Source organism: Lissotriton helveticus, chromosome 5_1 (genome assembly GCF_964261635.1).
Source record: "Lissotriton helveticus chromosome 5_1, aLisHel1.1, whole genome shotgun sequence".
In the NCBI taxonomy this organism is placed as follows: Eukaryota; Metazoa; Chordata; class Amphibia; order Caudata; family Salamandridae; genus Lissotriton; species Lissotriton helveticus.
This window is the reverse complement of record NC_136065.1, coordinates 1,974,470,722-1,974,490,716: the sequence shown is the minus strand read 5'-3', so window position 1 is coordinate 1,974,490,716 and position 19,995 is coordinate 1,974,470,722. Positions and strand designations below refer to the sequence as shown.

At 43.6% G+C, this 19,995-nt stretch overlaps 1 protein-coding gene across 2 annotated transcripts in view; it reads left to right on the top strand.

The window, feature by feature from the left end:
- The window catches only part of MIEN1 (migration and invasion enhancer 1), a 66,105-nt gene extending 49,871 nt beyond the window's left edge, over positions 1-16,234 (top strand). The window contains exons 2-5 of one of the 2 annotated variants that reach the window (XR_013595078.1): positions 9,996-10,093; positions 11,869-11,945; positions 12,838-13,546; positions 14,707-16,234. Coding sequence is in view for 1 of the 2 variants with exons in the window: in XM_078645661.1 (XP_078501787.1) it covers positions 9,996-10,093; positions 11,869-11,945; positions 12,838-12,921 (259 nt within the window). In the remaining variant the exon portion in view is untranslated. Of the gene's footprint in view, positions 1-9,995; positions 10,094-11,868; positions 11,946-12,837 lie in introns of both variants that reach the window. The other variant, XM_078645661.1, reaches the window with a different exon arrangement.
- Positions 16,235-19,995: the final 3,761 nt, after the last annotated feature.

Below are 19,995 nucleotides of genomic sequence, written 5' to 3'. Positions count from 1 at the left end.
CCAAAGTCATCGAGAAAGCCGTCAACAGCCAACTCGCCGCCTTCCTTGAATCCAACAACTCCCTTGATCCATCTCAATCCGGATTTCGAGCCAAACACAGCACCGAAACCGCCCTCATTGCGGCGACCGACGACATCCGAGCACTCCTGGACAACGGAGAAACAGCGGCCCTCATTCTACTCGACCTTTCCGCCGCCTTCGACACTGTCTGTCACAGCACCCTCATACAACGCCTCAACAACATCGGCATACAGGGAAAAGCCTTGGACTGGATCATCTCGTTCCTAGCTGGGAGAACTCCGAGAGTCCGACTCCCCCATTCTACTCAGAGGCCACCGAAGTCATCTGCGGCGTACCTCAAGGATCCTCACTCAGTCCCACCCTCTTCAACGTCTACATGAGTCCTCTCGCCTCTATCGCGCGTCAACACAACCTCAACATCATCTCCTACGCCGACGACACCCAGCTAATCCTTTCCCTCACCAAAGACCCCAACACCGCCAAAACCAATCTTCACGAAGGTATGAAAGAAGTAGCCGAATGGATGAAACAGAGCCGCCTAAAACTCAATTCAGACAAAACGGAGGTGCTCATCCTAGGATCCTCCCCCTCAGCTTGGGACGACTCTTGGTGGCCTTCCGCTTTGGGCTCAGCACCCACACCCACAGACCATGCACGTAATCTTGGCTTCATTCTAGACTCCTCTCTCTCAATGTCCAGACAAGTCAACGCCGTCTCGTCCTCCTGCTTCAACGTCCTTCGCATTCTCAAAAAGATCTTCCGCTGGATCCCCCTCGAGACAAGAAAGACTGTCACCCATGCACTGGTCACGAGTCGACTGGATTATGGCAACACACTTTACGCCGGAATTACAACAAAATTACAAAAAAAACTCCAGCGCATCCAAAACGCGTCAGCGAGACTCATATTAGACATCCCGCGCCAAGAGCACATCACCGGACACCTAAAAAACCTCCACTGGCTTCCCGTCAACAAAAGAATTACTTTCCGCCTTCTTACCCACGCACACAAGGCCCTCTATAATCTAGGACCCGAATGCCTCAACACCCGACTGTCCTTCTACAATCCCACCCGCCAACTAAGATCATCCAATCAAGCCCTTGCCGCAGTCCCGCGCATCCGAAAATCCACCATGGGTGGCAGATCCTTCTCCTTGCTGGCTGCCAAGACCTGGAACTCACTCCCCACCCACCTCCGCCTTACTCAGAACCACATCTCCTTCAGAAAAGAACTGAAAACCTGGCTATTCGACAAATAATGAACCCCTCCCTCTAGCGCCTTGAGACCCTCTGGGTGAGTAGTGCGCTATATAAATGCCAGAACTTGAACTTGAACATCTAGGCCAAGCATTATTTCTGCCGTTGTTATTTCGATTTGCATGTTAAAGATTTTAGATAAAAAGGTGGAGACTTCCCTACGTATAGTACCTAGTGTGACACATGTTGCGAATATATGTGCAATGTCTGCCTCGTACTGCTTACAGCGAGGACATTCTGTACCTTTCCCAGGCCCCCATTTGGCAATCCTGTTCGGGGTATAATATAGCTGGAAAAAGGTTTTATAATATTGGGCTTGAAGGTTGGCCGACATTAGCCATAGTTGGGATGCCATGAGTGCTTTCTCACAGGTATCTTTTCCCACATCTAATTTTTCGTGCCATTTTGTTATATATTTTTGCATGTCATCGGGTATTGTGGATATAAGGTTGTTATATATACCTCCAATCTTTATTGTGCTGTTAAGAGTTATTGTGTCAATTAAGTCGATTTTTCCAAATTTTGCCGTGCCTCCCCCTTTCTTCAATAAGAAATCTCTAATTTGTAAAATGTTTAAGAAATCTGATTGATTTAATCCGAATTCTGTTTTCAGTTCATCAAATGATTTGAATCCTGTATTGGATTAGAGATTACCACACTGGGTAATCCCTGCCCTTTGCCACCTGATCATGCATGCGTCATTAAAAATTTCTGGGAGATTGGCATTTCCCACTAACGTTGTGTAGTAAGAAAATCTCCAAATACCCATAAGCTTTCGGACGTTGTTCCAGGCTGAGTATACACCCCTTAAGGTTTTAAATCGCACTTTTTTGTAGTAGCAAATATAGGTTAATCGCCAGAGATGTGCTTGTGTTTCACTACCTAATATTAAGCCCTGCGGTGTCGGGATCGGGTCTTCGCGCTCCGGAGTGTTATGCATAGTCAGTAGTGATTTGCTATACTGTAGTATAGTGGCCCACCAATATGTTTTAAAATTCGGTAGTGAGAGCCCTCCTCTTTCTTTGGGGAGTGTAGTATATTTGAGTGCCCTACGTGGATTTTTATAATTCCCTATGAACTGTGAGAATAGGTTATCTATATCTGAAAATATTTGTGAGGTGAAATCTAGACAAATGGTCCGAAAGAAATATAAGAATTTTGGGAGATATAGCATTTTGATAGCATTGCATCTCCCCACTAAGGTCAAATGAAGATTGTCAATTCTCCTGAGGTTTTTACTTGTTTGGTTTATGAGGGGTTCAAGGTTAATTTTAACTAGGTTGTCTAGGTCTGCTGTTATGTTTACACCCAGGTATATGGCGTTGGTAACTACCCGGTCGTCTTGATATGTAATCTTTTTATTGACTACTATCTAGGTTTTTCCCTGATTGAGCTTGTATCCTGAGACTTCCCCGAATTGTTTGGCGTCTTCTTCCATTGCTTTCACAGCTACATTGGGCTCTCCAGTGACTATTGCTATGTCATCAGCATAGGCTAAAATTGTGGTGCTGCCATTGATGCTTTTAATTGGGGGTATAGCCGTGTTGGATTCTAGTCTAAGAATAAAAGGATTAATGAATATAGCGAACAGTAGCGGAGAGCAAGGACACCCCTGTCTTGTCCCTCTGGTTACTCTGATACTCTCGGTCATCTCTCCGTTAATTGAGACAACCGCTTCCGGGTTTGTGTATAACATGCGGGTAGCTTTAATTAAACGATCCCCGATACCGCACCTCGACATTGCTATCCACAGATACTGCCAGGAGACCCTGTCAAAGGCTTTCTCGGCGTCTTATAATCGTAGAGCCATTGGGTCTCCTGTCACTTCTGTAATGTCGAAGAGTGTGATGACTCTCTGGACATGATCGGCGGTTGATCGGCCCGGAATGAAGCCGTGTTGGCGTGGAAAAGTAATTTTGTGTATATGTTGAGCCAATCTGGTTGCCAATATTTTTGAATATATTTTTGAATCGCAGTTAATTAATGTGATCGGGCGATATGATCCCAATTGTGAAGGGTCTTTGTTTTTTTTCGGGAAAACTACAATTTTAGCCATAGCCCAAGAGCCTGGTGGTTGCCCCCCCATGAATATATGCGTCATTAAAGTTGTTAAAATTCCCTTTAGTGGTTTGTAAAATTTAGCATAGAATTCGACGGGAATACCGTCCAGCCCGGTTGCTTTCCCAGGGGGTAGGCTATTGATTGATAATAGGATTTCGACCCATTCTGGAATACGAGCCAGGTTTCTAAATGTATTTATATTGTAGAACTACACATGCCCAACCATTGGAATTTTTATATAAGAAACGATTTTTGGAAATAAACACACACTGCTGATTGCATTTACAGTTTATTTTCAATACATACTTCGGACTGTGCTTAGCTGGAATGATAGTGTGATAGGAATTTATTTATAATTAAGAATAAAACGTACTCAGGCAATGGAATACTTACTGGAGAAACACACCGTTTTTTACTAGGATTGTTTTTGTTTATTGAATTAGGACTTGCTGGGCAATTTAACAGTGTCTTAGCCCTTACAGCTTAAACAAATTGGCTAAACCAATAACTCTAGCTAAACACTTTTTAGGCCCCAAATGCGAGACTTATTGGCTTTGCGTGCAGCACCTTTCCGTTGTGTGTCTGTGTAGGTGGGGGCACAGTTTTTAGTCTCTACATTTCTGGCTAAAGCGGACTAAGCAGTTTCTTTCAATCTCTCTTATAAGTGAGTCAGTAATTAGCACATTAAAAGGCAGAATGCTTCATCTTGGAGGCAAGGTTATTCAGTGTAAGACACACAACCTTGGCCCCGTGCTCACCCCCCACCTCCTCTTCCCCAGTCACACTTCAGACGTGATACATTTAGCTCGCATGCAGCTGGTCAGTCGCCAGAGCTGCACACCAGCCGCCCAGTGTGCACCCTCCTGTGTTCATTGTCCTGTATGCACTGGCTTGTGTGCAACAGTATGTGTGTAACGTCATGAGTGCATCGTCCTGTGTACCTTCCTGTGTGCATGGTCCTGCGTGCACTACCCTGAATGCACCACCTCTGAACAGTGTTGCATGTGTACTGCCCTGTGTGCACGTCCCGTGTGCACTGCCCTGGATGCACCACCTCTGTGCACTGTCCTATGTGTCCTGTCCTGTGTGCACTTTCCCCACTGATAACAAAGCCTCGCTATTGTGTTCAATCGCAGGGGTGCTACTGTGGCTGGGCGATGCTCGAGGGCTTCCGTCTGTGATACTCCCTGCCCCCACAACTGGCAACACTCCACATTCACTTACAATATGTCCAACATACAACTGCACGCACAACCGCACACACAACCGCACACACAACCGCACACACAACCGCACACACAACTGCACACATACAACCACACACACACAACCACACACACAACCACACACACAACCACAACCACACACACAACCACACACACACACAACCACACACACACACACACAACCACACACACAACCACAACCACACACCCAAACACACACACATACCACACACACAACCACAACCACACACCCAAACACACACACAACCACACACACAACCACACACAACCACCCCACCACACCCACAACCACACCCACACCCACAACCACACACACAACCACACCCACAACCACACACACAACCACACACAAACCACACACACACAACCACAACCACACACACAACCACACACCCACACACACACAACCACACACACAACCACACCCACACAACCACACCCACACCCACACCACCACACCCACACATACAACCAGACACATAACCACACAACCACACCGTCAGTGCACAATTTCACCAGACACAGACACCATCAGTCGTCATTGCACGCTTCCACCAGGCGCACAGCACCAGACGTCAATGCACGCTTTCACCAGGCACACACACACCACCAGCCGTCAGTGCACGCTTTCACCAGGCACACCCCACCAGCCGTCAGTGCACGCTTTCACCAGGCACACACCACCAGCCGTCAGTGCACTCTTCCACCAGGCACACACACCACCAGCTGTCAGTGTACGCTTCCACCAGGCACACACACCACCAGCCGGCAGTGCACACTTCCACCAGTCACACACACCACCAGCCATAAGTGCACAATTTCTACAGGCGCACACACCACCAGCCATCAGTGCACACATCAATTGTTAACAAATCCACAATTAACTATTGAAGCAATCGCAGTATGACGCATTTTAGTTTTAAACATATTCATCTAAAGTGCAGCATGCCACCATTGCTACAAAAATAAATACACTTTTTGTGGCCTACAATTTATAGACTTTTGTTGCAATTGGTGTTGCAATATTTAGCAGTGCCAATAGCTCAAACTTAATTAATGCGAGACCTATTGCATTGCAAATGCTTGTTCCTCTAGTGAGCTCGACAAATATACATGTCCACTGAAAGTGCTCCATGCACTGTTGCTATTCTAGAGATGTGCTGCCCAGGTGTATCGGTTTTCTGCATAATGGTGAGTACTTCCTCAAGATGTTCTCATGAGAAGCAGGGTCAAGACTGATTTGCATATGACTGGATCCAAACTGGGGTGTGTAATGGTGAGGAAAAGAACAATGGAATCAACCCAGATCTGTGACTGGGGGCGAATGTGAGTGTTTGACTCGTTTCAGCACTCCGCCCATCATCTAGTTGTGTTGCTATGTTTGCAGGACATTATCTCCATCAAGATGCAAAAGAATTAGTTCTTGGACGGCATTTGTAAAGTCAGCTTCTGGAAAGAATGGCTGTGCTTTCGTATGCAGGAGCTAGGTAGTATTTAGTTTCAGGTGTTGATGCTGAGATTGGTGTCAAGGTGGAAGCAGGCACTTTTCCCTTTAATTAGTCAAGTATGGAACAATCCAGATGAATTTTTGTAAGCAATTTCTGTCCTTGCTCCTACTGTCAACATATACAAATTCTTGAAGGGGTTCAATTTAAGGAACACATTGGATATACATGTATGTCCTTTATTTGGCCAGAGGATACTTTCACGTTCAGGCAAGTATTGTCCATGAACTGGTAAATCCTGATAGCCTTGCTAGGTGTAAGGACTCAAATGGGCTTTACAACACTGGTGAGAGGATTAGACCCTTCTTAACTGGTTGGACTCTGTCTTCAAATAGCAAGTGAATCCCTGCAGGATGATTCATCAAAACCCATTCGCCAGCACGAGTGTCAACCGTGGCTCGGTAAATGATGGGGACATCTTGTGTAGAGAGGTCAAGCAGCTGGAGCAGCTGTGACACAGTTGTCAAAGATGTGAATGGTGTCATCTACCACGCTGGTCTGTGGTCTGAATGTGGACTGGTAGTTATACAGAAGGGCATTGAATGTGGTCTCTCATGAAACTGTCTGTCAACAGCCTTCTCAAATATCTTTAACAAGAATGTGATTGAGCAGTTGTTAGTGAGAACATCTTGGTTCAAGTTGGGTGTGTTCAACAGTGGGAGGTTCAAGCCAGTCTTAAGGTGTCCAGGCAGATGCTTTGGGTTATAAGTGCTCTGACAATGTTTAGTAGCGGTAACCGGCCAAACCCAGAGATATCCTTCACAAACAATGACTGGATGACATTGCCTGCAAATTATATTGTAATTGTATTTACATAGCACTTACTACCCCTAACGAGGCGTCAAAGCGCTCTTCGGCAAGTCGCACGCTACTCTGGAACCCAAAAGGATTAGTGGTGGATTAGTATAGGAAAATAGGAGTTAAGTATTAGTATAGGGAGGTACCAGTTAATTTGAGCGGAGGGCATGTAAGTCTGTTAGTTGGATTGAATAAAGTAATGGAGGGATAAAAGAGGGAAGAACACCATAAGTGTTGATTGTGAGATCAGAGTAGTAAGTTGAGATCTGGGATGAGTAAAGAGGAGATGGAGGAGGGAAGAGCCTGTAGAAATGGAGTGGGGAGAAAAAGAATCCGAGTTGAAAAATGAGGTTTTGGATGAGTCAAAGGAGAGATAGTAGGGTTGTTTGGTAGATCATAGCAGTAAACTGATATTTGGGTAAGACAGAAGCTTAGAGGAGGGAGGAGTCTAGGAACAGTTATTTTGGAGATAATAGTAGTAGAAAGGGGTTGGGATGCGAAAGAGTGAAGATGGAGGACCAATTGATAGAGGTGTAGGGTGATGGTAGGACAGGGTAAAGCTTTCAAAAGTATTTATTTTCTTGTACAATACGACTAAAATAATAAATATATAGATACATGATTGCATTCTAAGGGAATATATGTGTAAGGAATATAACATATTAAGATTTGTGTGTTTTGTTTTTTAGAGTAGTGAGAGGAGATATTGATGTAGTGGTTTTCTGTGAAAGATTTTTATGTGCAGTGCTGTTGGTGAGTGGTATTTAAATAGTATAGGGGTGGTGATGTGTTTTGGAGAAGAGTATGTGGTGTGCAAAAGTGGATGGACAAGAGACATGAGTGTTTGTGTTAGATTTGATCACTGAACTTTATTTATTTAGAGTTTTATGTAGCGCTAGCTAGACCCAAAGGTATCAGAGTGTGTTATAGTTAGTGTGCAAAAGATAATTCTACGTGATGTGTGTGGTAGAGTAGTGTAAGAATTGTGTGGTTGTGAGTAATTGGTAAAAAGAGGTGGGGGTGTTGGTGGTTGGTGTGATGAAAGGCTAAGTATAGGTTTTGTCATGATAAAAAGGGATCTGTTAGGAGCTGAGGATAGAGCTGGTGTTTTGTTTGAACAGGGAGTGTGTGTCTGTATGCATTAACATTATGTATAATGTGGCTTTGTGTTGTGCTGGTGATGTGTGGATGTGTTAATGGTATAGGTCAGAGTTGTGTTTTGTGTGAGAATGCAGATGCCATGGCGTTGTTGTAGGGGTAGAATTGTGTGTAGGTGTGGGTTGTGGGGTTTTGTATTGGTTTAATACACATTGAAATCTGTATAAGGTTTGTTTATGGTGCTTGAGTAGAATGCCTTTGCTGATAATGTGTTTAGATGTTTTTGGATGTGGAGGGCTTATGGTGGTAGCTCGTAAGTGAAAATTGGGTAGCATCCCTGGCTCTAGGCCTGACCCGAACAGGCCCAAACAGTCAACTGCCCTTGTCTTCTCAGTCCAGCCCAAACAGCCAACTGCTCTTGTATTCTTGTCCCTTAGCTGCGACACCTGACTTTCAGGAGAAATATAACCATTTCATGAGCAGAGAGGGTGGTGGTGGTGGCGCCAATCCAGTTGGATGTAATAATGGCAAGTTATTGTTGAATTGCACCATTGATATGCTGTCAGATTTGGTTCTTAAGGTATTATTTGATTACAACACACCTCTCCTGTGAGTGGCTGAGTGGGGAATAGCTGTGATAATTATACACTGGTTGATTACCTTGAAGAGGGCCCTATTTTGGTGGAGGGCTTCACTGATGATTGACTTGTAGTAGGCAAAATGCTTGCTACTGCTGGGGCTCCCTTCACAGATGAGAGGTCCCCGCAAGGTATTTGGGATCTTTAAATATGGTGGGTGGTCATCTGCAAGAGTGGAGGACATGCCTCTAGTGACATGGAAGGATAGCAGGTGAATATCAGGTGGTAAAAAGGCCATTTGAGCTTCAAGCGCTCATTCCAAGGATAACGAAATGAGGGTGGGAGCACACTGCCTCACATCCCAGCACTCAGTTTGCCCCAATGCATCATGGTTAATGCAGTGTATGATAACACATACTTCGGTGGCAGGCTTTAGTTTTTCAGCCTTGTTGGTGCAGCCAGTGCTGTGTATGTCTAGACACATGTTTCAGGATAATTGTCCTTCTTCACTAGAGAGCAGCACATTCTTTTAGGGATGCTGGAAATGCTGCCCAAAGGTTTCTCAGGTCTCTGTACCACTCACTGGGCACAGGCGCTCGTGAGCTCAATAGCTCATGGGAGCCTTTTTTAAACAAAAAAAGGGTGGGAGCACCCTGCCTCACATCCCAGCACTCAGTTTGCCCCAGGTCATCATGGTAAATGCAGATATGCCCAGAACAGATCCTGTCACTTACCAATATATATGTACCTCGCATACAAACTCATGCACAGTAGCATGGCCACAGTAGACTCTTTGCTTGACGGAAGCCAGTCTGTCCTGTGTTGGTTTTTCTAATTCTTTTATTCTTCTCCATCGACTTCCCTATAGAATTTTAATGATTTGGTCATAAAAATAACAATAGCATGCTTTTATATAGTGCATGCTTCTGCAGTTTTTTCGTTTCAAAGCACTGTAAATTACAGGTATTACTTAGTGTCCATAACTTAGTCTTACTAATTTTCTGAGCTTTGGAAGGATTGAAGACATGACTCACAGAGCTAGAACCTGTGAGCTGCTGGTTAGACGCAAGCTAAAGCTGTGAGCGTTCAATTCTCTGAGCTAACACAAAGGTGTTCTATATCTGAACAAGGGAGCAGCTGTTCCACCCCTTCCACCCCCTGCTTATTGTTTGGGTGTCTAACATACATATTGGTTGCAAAGCAAGAAAATGAGCTCCTTTCACCATCAGTGCTCTGGTTCCAGCCACAACTATTTTAAACTCCATAATTACTCTGCTATTCTGCACTCCTTCCATCTCCACTAGCTGGGATTTCCTGCAGCCGCAGGCGGTGACAGGCTCTGACAACCATTTAGGCAGGCGCTGGGTATGTACAAATAATCAAGGAATGATCACGAGGGTAATGTCATCTGATGTCTGTTTCTTTCTTTAGTGAACACTGTGGGTTCGAGTCCCATTATCTGGAACTGGTCAGCTCAGTGAAGGAGGAATTCCCAGATGTCACCATTGAGTCGCGCTCCGGTGACACAGGTGAGTGTGCCAGCTCACTATTCCTGTGCAGACTTCAGTTCTTGGCCCATGTGTGACAGTGTTGATGGTTTACAAGCACCACTCATCAAGATCATATGGAGTCACTGAGTCGCAGAAGAGCCTGTTGCTCTCAGTGGTGAACCGTACTGCTGCATAGAATGTAGAGCATCTCCATTCCAGGCATGCTACCATCTAGACACAGAACTAGACACCCTCCACCTTTCAGGCATGCACTATACAAACTACCACTATGCTGTCTCCTTCAGGTGTGTTGCAAATACAGAAAATCCAGGAATCTAGTTAGTCTGTCTAGCTCAAGTATTAAATATTCATATACAGGGTACCCAGGGGGCAGTCATTACGGACAATACCTATAGAGAAAATATACGACTTAAACCAGTGTGTCTCCTGGTATGACATCATACTCATATCCGGAGACCAGGCATGCTAGCATGGCACATATTAGGAGCCCAGGGTAGGGTAGCTTTGCACATAATATGTATGGGAGCATGTACCACTAGACATGCTCCCATACATGTACAAGGAATCAGTTGCCCAAAAAACCCTGCCCTTCAGTTGCTTATGCACACAGATGACATAAACCCAGAGCTCTGCCTGCCCATCCTGCTGGTGATTCCAGCAGCATGCTTCTCCCTGCACATGCTATGATGCAGAGGCATACGGTCCCTAGCCGCTTAGCTGGCACATCAAGGCATCAGTCCTACAAATATGTGAGTTTAATCCACCTGTATCTTCCAGGCATAAACCATACAAAGAAAGGGGTCAAGCCCAAGCACTTTGTGCCTCCAGAAATGAGCTAGACTGATACCTAGAAATCAGGGCCTAACCAGCCCACATCTTACAGTCATGTACTCTCCAGGGTCATGGAATCAAGGTCCTTCCCAGGAATGAACTGTACAGATAAAGGGAATCCAGGGCACAGCCATCGTGCTTCCCAGGCATGTACCTTACAGAGATTGGGAATCCAATACGTCACTATGCTATGCCTCCATGTAGTATAGAGAGCACACAGACATTTGCAAAAGAGACAAGCCACCCCTCCTTCCAAATCATACAGATACTGGAAATCCAGTGGCCCGACCAACCCGTCCCTTCCATAGCAGGTTGCGCCTCCAGATATGAACTATACTGATACAGGGCATGACCAGCCTGAACTCCCAGGCATCTATTTCCCTGACTTAAGGGATCCAGGCCAACCAGACTGCCCCTTCCTGACATGAGCTATACACAGACAAGGAATCTAGGGTCCAACCAATATGTTCCTCCTAGGCATGGTCTTTTAGAGACTGAGAATCCAATCCAGGCAATGTCTCTTTTAATGCAACACACAGATACGTGGAGCCCAAACAGCTATACGTCCCCAGGCATGAACAATATAGAAACTGGGAATCCAGGCCCCAAACAGTCTATCCCTCCCAGGCATGAGCCTAACACCAAGAGGAAATCCAGGACCCAAAAAGCCTCTTCTCCCAGGCATGGACCAACCAGGTGCAGGTAGTTCAAGGCGTAAGCAGGCAGTGGCGCCCTGACATGAACTAGGGACCTGGCTTGGCTGTCGCGCTGGGTGTTAACTACATCAGTAATTCAGAGACAGGTAGACTTGTTTCTCCTAGGTGTGCTTCTTCACTGAACACATTAATTATTTCGATATTATAAGCATAAATATAACCCTACCGACTTTGGTGATGCATCTTGGCACACAGTTACAATCAGTAATCCCCTAACTGGAACATGTTTACTTTGTTTTATTTTAGGAGCCTTTGAAATTGAGATAAATGGTCAACTGGTTTTCTCCAAACTGGAGCTTGGCGGATTCCCCCATGAGAAGGATGTGAGTATAATAGATTTCTGAGAGGGCTACAGTGCTGCAAGACCAGTCCATATCACAAGGCATTCTGGGCCATGTGGTTCATCGTGTGAGATACAAAAACATTTGACAACAGGTTCCAGAAATCCTCATCATTTACAGTGCCATTCCATGGCTGGGTGTCCTAGAAGAGATACACTATTCAAATAAAAATCCCCGAGCCATACAGTCATAAGTGAAATGCTCTGTCACACCGTGAAAATTGTTTTTATAATCAAGTCCAAGAGTCAAGTTGTTTTGCATTGCTGAGCCATTCCCCTTAGCCATCGTCTGCATGAGTTGTAGCTCTCGTCTATTGTACCAGTCCCCCAAGTCTTAGTACCTCAATCCAACCAACCACTGACAGAGGTGAAATGCACTATGTCCCTTTTCCAAGCTCCTTAGATATCAACCAAGACCAAAGAAATGCGCCATCCTAGTGCTGGGACCTGAAGCCATCTCCTACTATTGACAAAATGCTTTGTATCCTTGGGCAGGCTCCTCATTAAAGCAGTCCTAGTAGTGCCAGTATCCTTCTGTCAGTTTTCCAAGCCATCTATCTATGGAGATGGGGCTCTGTATTTACGTGGTAGCCCACTGATACACAAAGAAACAAGACACTCTATACGATTGTCCTGTTCACTAATCTACTCCGAAGCAAGAATCTGGCCCACTGAGACACTCAAAGACGAGGAGCTTGTACCAATGCATCTCACCTGTGCAGGTCTGGAGGTGGAGGGATTTGTATCGCTATGGTAATCTTTCTAGACCATCCACTCCTGGGATTCGCAAAGTCTATGTCTATGCAAATTTACTTTCTCAAATTGGTCAATTTTTCCCTGGAATTTCATTTAATTGTGCAATTTGTTTTTCACAGCTGATGGAAGCCTTAAGACGAGCATGCAATGGGGAAAAAGTGGAGAAAATCACCAACAGCCGTGCGCCCTGTGTCATATTGTGATCTTTTGTGCTCCCTTCTATCATCATGTGACCTCCCCTTGTGTTAATAAGATTTGTGCCTTCCCTCCTTACTTGCTTTCAGTTGGTCTCTTACATCATGTAACCCATTGACCTCTTGTTTACCTCCTTTGTAACCTCTCTGTGCCACCCTTTGCCTCTTCCTGACCCACCCCATGCCAGCCTGTGGCCATTTGTTACCTCCAAGTATCACTGTGTGACTTCCAAGTAACCTCTTCAAGTCACCGTGACTGGCTTTTTTTAATCTGCCAATGAGCTTGTGTTTACCTCGATATACCAGTAAAAGAAAGAATTGCTAGCCCTCCCACTTTAATTAGTCTCTCTAAACTCTGAGACTACAAACAAAAGCAAGTCAATTTGTTTGTATGGGTAATTTTATTTAACCCTTTTATTCATTATTTTGATAGTATTTGTCTTTTTCATAGGCAAGAAGAACACTTTATATACACCTGTACACAATACAAAATACATTTATACATATTTACAACTACTATACAAATAACACATATGTAATCAATCAAACAGTTATCCACAAACTTCTTTTGCAAAAAATATATATATAGAGCAATTCTATCTCTCCAAATAATTAATCTTTGTGAGATCGTCAAGCCACTATTAGACCCATAAGGTGAAAAAAAGGCAACAGAAATCGAATTTAATTCACAGTCAATTCCAACAAAATGCGTGAACCCTTCAAGGGCAGATATTTTGTAGTGTCTGTCTGCCGTTTGCCTTGCCGACGCGTTTCGAATCTGTAATTAATCACAGATTCTCCTCAGGGCTCTTTCATTGTATTCAATCTATGCAAAATAAAACGAAGTTTGTTTTAGTGCTTGAGACTTAAATGTTAATAACCCCCTAGATTAGCTGGACTTAACTAAACTGGTTACCTTCATGAAGATGCGGTGGGCTCTCGTGGTCCAATTGCTCACGAGGGGCTATGCGCCACAGAAAATCAGTGGAACAAAAGGTATGTTCTGGAAGAAAATTAATTCATATGCTTACTCAGCCATCCGAGGCAAGAAAGTGTGACTGGCAACAGACCTAAAAGTACCAAATCATACCTCTGTCAAGTATGGCAGTGGATGCTGTGCTAGATCCTCACTTTGTTCGATATACTTCCTACAATATCCATAATGCTAAGCTTCTGGCTCACTTTGATGTAGGAGCCCCACACAGCCACTTGGCTGCCAAAGTGTTCGCATTTCCTGGTCCGGCAACCGATGAGAGAGGTGAGTGTCAGAGAGGCTCTGAACGGGTTTTCATTTCAACGCTTTGGAATTATGCCGTGTCTGTAACTAAGGAATTCTTTTCCTGTTTTACAGCGCGAGTGACCAGGCGCGGTTGTAAACAACGGGGAGAAACTCGAGTCCCCGCCATTGATTGAAACTGTTTTCGACAAAGAGAAGAAAATAACGGCATGGCGACCCACGCCCTGCGCTCTTCACGAAAACTATAGGTATGTGACCCCACACCCCTGCCACACTTCACGAGAATACGGTGTCATAATTAATGCCAACACTGAGCGCGACCCTTGTACTTTTCATGTCTCCTAGGAAGTATATCGAACAAAGTGAGGATCTAGCACAGCATCCACTGCCATACTTGACAGAGGTATGATTTGGTACTTTTAGGTCTGTTGCCAGTCACACTTTCTTGCCTCGGATGGCTGAGTAAGCATATGAATTAATTTTCTTCCAGAACATACCTTTTGTTCCACTGATTTTCTGTGGCGCATAGCCCCTCGTGAGCAATTGGACCACGAGAGCCCACCGCATCTTCATGAAGGTAACCAGTTTAGTTAAGTCCAGCTAATCTAGGGGGTTATTAACATTTAAGTCTCAAGCACTAAAACAAACTTCGTTTTATTTTGCATAGATTGAATACAATGAAAGAGCCCTGAGGAGAATCTGTGATTAATTACAGATTCGAAACGCGTCGGCAAGGCAAACGGCAGACAGACACTACAAAATATCTGCCCTTGAAGGGTTCACGCATTTTGTTGGAATTGACTGTGAATTAAATTCGATTTCTGTTGCCTTTTTTTCACCTTATGGGTCTAATAGTGGCTTGACGATCTCACAAAGATTAATTATTTGGAGAGATAGAATTGCTCTATATATATATTTTTTGCAAAAGAAGTTTGTGGATAACTGTTTGATTGATTACATATGTGTTATTTGTATAGTAGTTGTAAATATGTATAAATGTATTTTGTATTGTGTACAGGTGTATATAAAGTGTTCTTCTTGCCTATGAAAAAGACAAATACTATCAAAATAATGAATAAAAGGGTTAAATAAAATTACCCATACAAACAAATTGACTTGCTTTTGTTTGTAGTCTCAGAGTTTAGAGAGACTAATTAAAGTGGGAGGGCTAGCAATTCTTTCTTTTACTGGTATATTTTGGTCCAGCTGCCCCCCGTCCCAGGGCCAGACTCCGTTTTTTCACTACCTCGATATACCAGCATATGACTATTTGATCTGTCTGACCTCTTGGTCATGCCACATTTCTGTCTTTGCCAGTGCCCATATGTCACCCTGTCACTTCCCCATGTCACTCCATGATCTCACTATAATTTATTGACCAATGCCAACATCTGATCGCTTAGTAATACTTTCTGTCATCTGTGTGTGTCCTCCATGCCCCTTTCCTCTTCATTGCCGGTTGTCATGACCTGGTGACACGTTTCTTTTCCCCAACACACAGTGAACTTATAATGATATTGTAGTGGCACCATTAGTGTCAGCATTGCTGCTGTTTACCTCCCCCATGCTGCCTTGGTTTTTTTTTAAATTTCTTTTATGTAGCCTTCCCCGACGCCACCCACCGTCATTTCTCTCTCTTCCGAATTTGTTTCCATTTATAGAAGGCAGAAATGGTACAGCAGCCGCATTTACTAAAACCTTTCATAAAGATGCATTTTAGTATTAAAAACATATTTAAGGCGGGCTGCAATCTTCATATTCGGAATTACAAAATGCAAACTTGATTGTAACATCTCTTGTGTCTATATCAGGCAGTTTAGACCTCTGCGTGTTGCTGGTGCACGTTCTACCCACTGATTTTCTGCCTTAACCCCAAAACAAGTTTGCTGAAGTCTAGACAGTGAAATAATCGATTAATGTCAGCACGCCCTGCTCTGACACCTCAGTATGAGACCAGGCCAGTTGACATGTTTATTTTATGTTAATTCTGAAATCAGTAGCACAAGTCTGTAGCATGCACTTCAGCAGTACTGCCAGAACTATTTCAAAAATAAAATTTGGCTGTGGTCACTTCTCTTTCCCTTATGGCTGGGTCTTTTTTCATTCTGTCACTCCTCTCTTGCGCTCTATAGGTACTCATTTTAGGTGGCATGAAAGCACTTCTTTGTGTTTGCTCCAAATACTACTTTGCACTGCTTGTACAGGAGTGGCCACACTGCTTTTAGTGATTTGTTGAACAGACAAAGGGCTTTCATTCTGGATTGCACATACAGTAAGTGTAACGGTTGTGCCAATGATCTCCCTCTAAGAAAGGAAAGGTGTGAGGCCATCTCTACGGCCCATGGCCTATGAGAAGAAACCCGTCATAGTTGAATGTGCTTCTGCAGTGCCTAATAACTCACCTATGGGATCTGTAGACCTTGATTGCAAATTGCCAGTCTCTGCCCAATCACAATCCATAAAGGAAATATGGGCCTGGGTCTGGCAACTCCTCTTCTTCTGCTTGTCCGCAACTGATGGAGAAGGAACTGTGACATTGAAATCCTCTGGGAAATCTCCCTGGCTTTGCTCGGAGGCATAGTGCCTGTTCATCCAGTTCTTATGCCCCCTAAGTTCAACCTCATTTCCATCAGACGGGAAGCGCTGGACTAAAAGGTTTCCCCCCCTTTATGGACTACCAGGCCACAGAGTGTCAGCCAGTCAGATAACAGCACCTTCCAAACCCCATGCAAATGGAAATACATGTTTTTTTAAAAGTCTGCTCCAGAAATGAAACAGAAACAACACCAGTCTCCTGGGATTAAAAGTGTGGGCTAGCCTTTTCACAGTTGCCTGTCTAGGGGAGTGTCATCCATCTGGTGTGGACCTTTGTCTCAGTTCCGCCAGCTGTAAGCCGTGCTTCAATATTCTACTGTACCACTACTGATTTCAGTCCTTCCATTCAAACAGGATGGGTCTGCATTCCATAAGTGATGCTAGCAGCCTTCCCGTCCTGACTGTTCAGGATGATCCAACTGCTGTTTGATCTGGCTTCGCACCCATTTGAAGCAGCTCTGTTCCATGTTGCCAAAAACGATTTCTGGTGCCCACAGCACTTTGAATTTCCACATCACACTCAACACAAAGTTATCGGGTAAGGACGGTGCTAGTTAAAATGAAGACTGCCCTGACTTAGGGAAAATGAATTACCATTATTTTTTGTTGTACCTCGTGCAAAATTTTCCTTAAAAAAGGGTGGGGTTGCTCACCCACCACCAGCAGCATGCTTCATCACCTCACCATGACCTGCTCATCGTTTGCTTGTCGAGCTCCTGTGGGAGCTCGTTGCGAGGTTTTTTTTAATGAATAATGAGGTCACACAACCGATGAGTGTCTCTTTTTCTGAGTTGACTTGTAAAGTTAGAGTGTGTTTATAATCTTTACGAAATTGGGACTAAGGTAAAAATACGTAAAGACAATTGGGTTACTGGTTGAGGTTATGTGTGGCAGTACCAGCAAGTTGCATTTTGAGGTGCTAGAGTCAGACTGACTTTAAGGCTGGGCTGGAGTACATTTATCAATGTATTGTCATCTTCAAGGCAGTAGTAACTTTAGAAGTGTTAGTTATGAAAAGCAATAGTCCTGTTCTTATGGCTGGCTGGGTGTATTAGCATACCCCTCCCTAACCTTCTTACCCCTCAGACACCTCCCATTTAGTCGCAGCTATTCCCCATTTCCCCACCAACCCTCTACTCCCTCTTGCATTCACTCCTAAGTAGCAAACTTACATGTGCAGAGATTACCGTATGGAAAATATATGAGCGGCAGAGGTAGAGATTTTCACCTGTGGATTCGCGAATTCTATTTTGTAGTACTACTTTCTGTACTACAAAATGCAGTTTGTAAATATGTTTTGTGAAAAATGTTAACATAGAAATTGTGTGTAACAGTGATGTAAAGTCATACAAAGCACCTTTGTTAATTGGGTAACCCTAGGATAGACTTGGAAGAATGTCACATGTCTGCTTGTATTAAGATAGCAGCATGAAGCAAAATGACCTTGGAGGTGCATAACTACCCAATGGAATGTGGGAGTATTCAGAGAAGTTTAGATTTATTCATTTCAGTACCCGTCCATTAGTGACTAATTTGTGAGCCAATCCTGTGGTGGCTGGTGAGCTTTTAAATATATAGGTTGTAATACTTACATTGGATCCTAGTGAGCAAGCCTAAAGTCTCTAAGGTGAGTTTAGGGATTGTCACACCCCCATTTTTGTTTTTTAAGAAGATCCTTAACAGTGCAATTATAGCATTTTTAATAATAAATTTGTTAATACCTCAAGGTTTAACAAACATATCTGAGGAAGAACCATTGAAATATTGCAAACGCTCCGTACTTTGCCGCAGCAGAAACTGTATACTCTGCTAAATCCCAAAATGATCTGAGTTGATCCGTATCAGTGGTTCAGGTGCATCATCGGTTGCCCTTACTAAACTTTTCTCTGGCTCAACTCCATCTTTACTTATATAATGGCCCAAACATTCTACAGAGACCACTTTTCATGTCCATTGTTCTTTGGTTATCTTCAAAATAATTTTCTCTAATACGGTAAGCACCTTGTATAAAGTGTCATTATGCTTCTTTTTCGAATTTCCAAATGCTAGAATGCCATCATGGAAATAGATCACATTTTTACACATCCTTAAAGTGTTTTAATGATTGTTTAAAAAATTGTGTAAGCTGAGAATAAACCAAATGCTATTCTTTTATATCTATATGCACCTTCTGGTGTGATGAAGGTAGTAAGTGGCTTGGAGTTTCACTGAGAGCCACTAGGTAGGCAGAAGATAAAGTATGGTTAAGACTATAACATCTTTATGAGAGATAACTTTCCCTAATGTTATGTAGAGTTGTCAGTCCACCCATACACACACTTGAACCTCTGAGGTCCACACATAAACTGATTTTACCGTTAGGCTTGTGTCTAAAGGTGATAATTATTCACAAAAATATTTTCTTCGATAATTTCCTCCTTACATAGACAATTTAATTATTTTCCCAAGCTTCTCTTACAGAAAAAGGTACCTTATGTGCTTAAGAGTCACCCCATCTTTGAAAATAATCATGTGGGAGAAAGCACTTTATAAACCTAGAGTGGTTAAAAACACTTAGGAAACATTCTTCTGCAATGTTCCACAATCCCTTCCATATGCATATCAGCAACATATTTGCTGTAACCTAATTCCTGGTCAGGATGTTTGGAATTGAAGGACATCATTAGTTGCCTTTGATACAGCCACCCCAACGAGAATAAACCCTCTCTGGCCACATGCACTTAGGCATGAATGGCCATTCCCTTGCAGCTATTTAGGTTGAAAAATAACACCCCACATCAAAAAGTTTATTGCCATGTTCCACCAAATGTATGTCAGGAGCTTTGAAGTATATACCTGGAGGCTTTTCCAACAAGGCATTACCAATAAGATATATATCTGGCCCCAGAAACCCCGATTATTGTTATGTCATGGCCATCATCTTTTATTGTACAAACAGGAGATTCTTATTTTCCTTTATTTTCCCAGCCTCACAAAATTCTTACATGAACTCACCTCGCACCTGCTGATGACTGTGCGATCCTTCTTTGATTTGTCCATTAGAGCACTTACTGCTGATACGATCACCCTTGCTACCTTAATACCCTTTGTTATTGCTCTTGTGTATGTAGGCATAGTGAACCTTGGCCTTACACACTCTACTAGATTGACCTATTGCTGAGCACAATTAATCCAAAGCAAAATGACCAGGAATTCCACCCTTACAACATATATTGTCTCGTCTCCCTATCCTTCCACCGTCACCATTGCTG